Source organism: Anopheles aquasalis, chromosome 3 (genome assembly GCF_943734665.1).
Source record: "Anopheles aquasalis chromosome 3, idAnoAquaMG_Q_19, whole genome shotgun sequence".
NCBI lineage: Eukaryota > Metazoa > Arthropoda > Insecta > Diptera > Culicidae > Anopheles > Anopheles aquasalis.
This window is the reverse complement of record NC_064878.1, coordinates 16667501-16670000: the sequence shown is the minus strand read 5'-3', so window position 1 is coordinate 16670000 and position 2500 is coordinate 16667501. Positions and strand designations below refer to the sequence as shown.

Genomic DNA, 2500 nt, shown 5'->3' with positions numbered 1-2500 from the left:
AACGTGTGTTCAGTTATCTGAATGTTTGTGTTGCGAAGCAACAGCTGGACGAGTGCTTCGAAATCATTGAACACACTGGTTGGCCTCAGTGGATTGACGTTGAGCGACAGCCTCTCTAGTTTCTTCATTCCGAGCAGAGGGGTAACATCCGTGATAGCATTAACATTCAGTAGCAGCGTTGTCAGGTTAGCGCCGGTTCCAGTAAGGCTCGAGATGTGGTTGCGTTCTGCCTTCAAGTAAACCATGTGGTCGTTTAGGGCGACCTCGGTCAAGGAGTTGTTCTGCACCTGCAGCAGTTCTACGTTCAGCATTGGGAACTGGAATGATTGCAGCTGATTGTATGACAAGTCTAGTCGCGATAAGTAGCTCAATGGATCGAACAGTCCGGCCGGTAGGTTAGTTAGCCTGTTTTCTGACATAATGATCGTCGTTAGCTTCGGTGTTGGCTGGAACAGAGGCTCGGGCAACTGGCTCAGAGAATTGCGTGCCAGCAGGAGGTGTTGAAGATTCTCAAGTCCAGCAAAAGCGTCCGGACCAATACTGGTCAGTTTGTTGGACGCCAGAGACAGCACGCGCAGCTTGCTCAATTCGACGAACGTATTGTCTTCAAGGCTAACCAGTTTGTTATGCTGAATGACGATCTTTACGATTCCCGAATTTTTCACAAAAGCACCAGGTTCTATCTGCATCATCGAACCGCGAAAAATCTGCAACATCGTCAGGTTGGTGAAGTGTACGAACGCGTTCGTCTTCAGTGTGGTGTCGCTGTAACTATTGATCACCAGGTCGCTAATGTTGCTCGGATCGAGTGAACATTCCATGGCGTTGGTGCTAAGCTGTTCACTGTCAACCATAACAATGTTGCAGCGCTCCGAAAGGGTACATTCGCATTTCGTCGACGTTGTGGAAACACCAGCCACACCTAGAGCCAAAATGGCTACTCCCAACAGTGCACTGTTTGGCGATGAGATGAAGATGATGTTTGGGTGAGTTTACGTGGTTAACATCACACCAATATTTGGTAATCGTTTATTATGAATACTTACCATTTACGATAAGCCATCACGATGGCACCGGGGAACTGAAAAGGAAGTTTGTGGTCCAACTGCCGCACTGGATCACTGCTCGATGCGTACTAACCAAGATGATTTCGATTCGATTCAGATCACAATGGCGTTATCAAAGGAGGAAATCAGTTTCTTATCAGTGGAATTCAAGGTTAACGTCCAAGCAACGGCATCGAGTATTCATTTGAGTTGCATTCGCTGCGCACGATGCCCGGGAAGGAGATAAGAAGCTTCAAATGGTTATTTCGACTCGAGATGAGCCAACTAACGTGGCGGCTGTTCGCAAAATCACAACAGTGTTCTAACGTTGAAATTCCATTAAGAAGTGGAGGTTCCTGATGTGGTAAATTAAAATGTATGGTCGGGACTGTTTTCGGGATGGTTAAAGCTGCTCCTTCTTCACAGCGGCTTGAATTGGCTCTATCATTTCCAAACGGTGTCCTCGGATGAGTTTTCTTTAACGTTTTTAATAGCCAGAAGTCATACGGTGCCAAATCAGTCGAAAGCGATGGATTTGGAACGGTATGACTGGAGTTCTTGACGAAAAAGCACTCAGAACCAACGCTAGTCGCCTGGTACCGTTGGTCCATTACGCGAGCAATTTGAATCTCGTGTCACTTTACTTTTTGGACACAAAAGTACGTTAAATGTACCTTGTTTCTGCTTGCGTTGCTACTCAAAATAGATTAAGAGGGAATATCCGTATTAAATAAGCTTTAACTTAAATTGTTAACCATGTTTTTGATGTTTTGTTGTTTTGCTTTGGTAAACTCATGCATCCTTAGCTCGTCTCTGTTTTTTCCCTCATCATTAAAATGTATAAAAATTATAAAATGGGTTTACATAAAAATAGCAAAACCATTTGCATCCTGAAGACCAATTTATCGAAGAGTTCACCACAATCGTCCAGTCTCAAATATCATTCTGAAATGCACTTTTGTCAAGATTTTTGCAATCATTGAAACGATACACTACGATCGTTCACATTCTCGTTCTAGTTCTGTATATCTGTCTTTCCCTGATGGTCTATTTAATTTATTTAGACAACTGTTCAATGTAATAGACGATCAAATATTTAAAAAAATGCGAAAATCAATACCAAACATGGAAACCCCATATCTCAGTTTAGTGAAGATCCTGCCATAATATTTACTGACATTCGCGAACAGGAAGACATGGAAGAAGGACTTCTTTTTATGAGAGAAAAAAAGAAGAAAGGATTAATATAATCATAACATTATTCTCTATTTTCTACAGATTGATGGGCGTTGCTCTTTCTTCCTGGGACGCGAGAATGGAGTCAGCAGGCCTGCCGGCAGTACTAGTAGAGATCGTCGTCCGCAGGATCTTCTCCGTGGTAGTCGGTGCCGATGTGGTAAAATCCTTATCGATAATATCCTTCTCGCTAAGACCACCATCTTTGTCAGATGCCG

General features: G+C 43.4%; 1 protein-coding gene across 1 annotated transcript in view; it reads right to left on the bottom strand.

Moving 5' to 3' along the window:
* The window catches only part of LOC126574032 (toll-like receptor 6), a 5066-nt gene that overhangs the window by 1118 nt on the left and 1448 nt on the right, over positions 1-2500 (bottom strand). The window contains exons 2-4 of the mRNA XM_050233958.1: positions 2323-2500; positions 1047-1121; positions 1-954 (exon numbers count right to left, since the gene is read on the bottom strand). The exon at positions 1-954 is cut by the window's left edge and continues 1118 nt beyond it; the exon at positions 2323-2500 is cut by the window's right edge and continues 1286 nt beyond it. Coding sequence (XP_050089915.1) covers positions 1-954; positions 1047-1121; positions 2323-2500 — 1207 coding nt within the window. The remainder of the gene's footprint in view (positions 955-1046; positions 1122-2322) is intronic.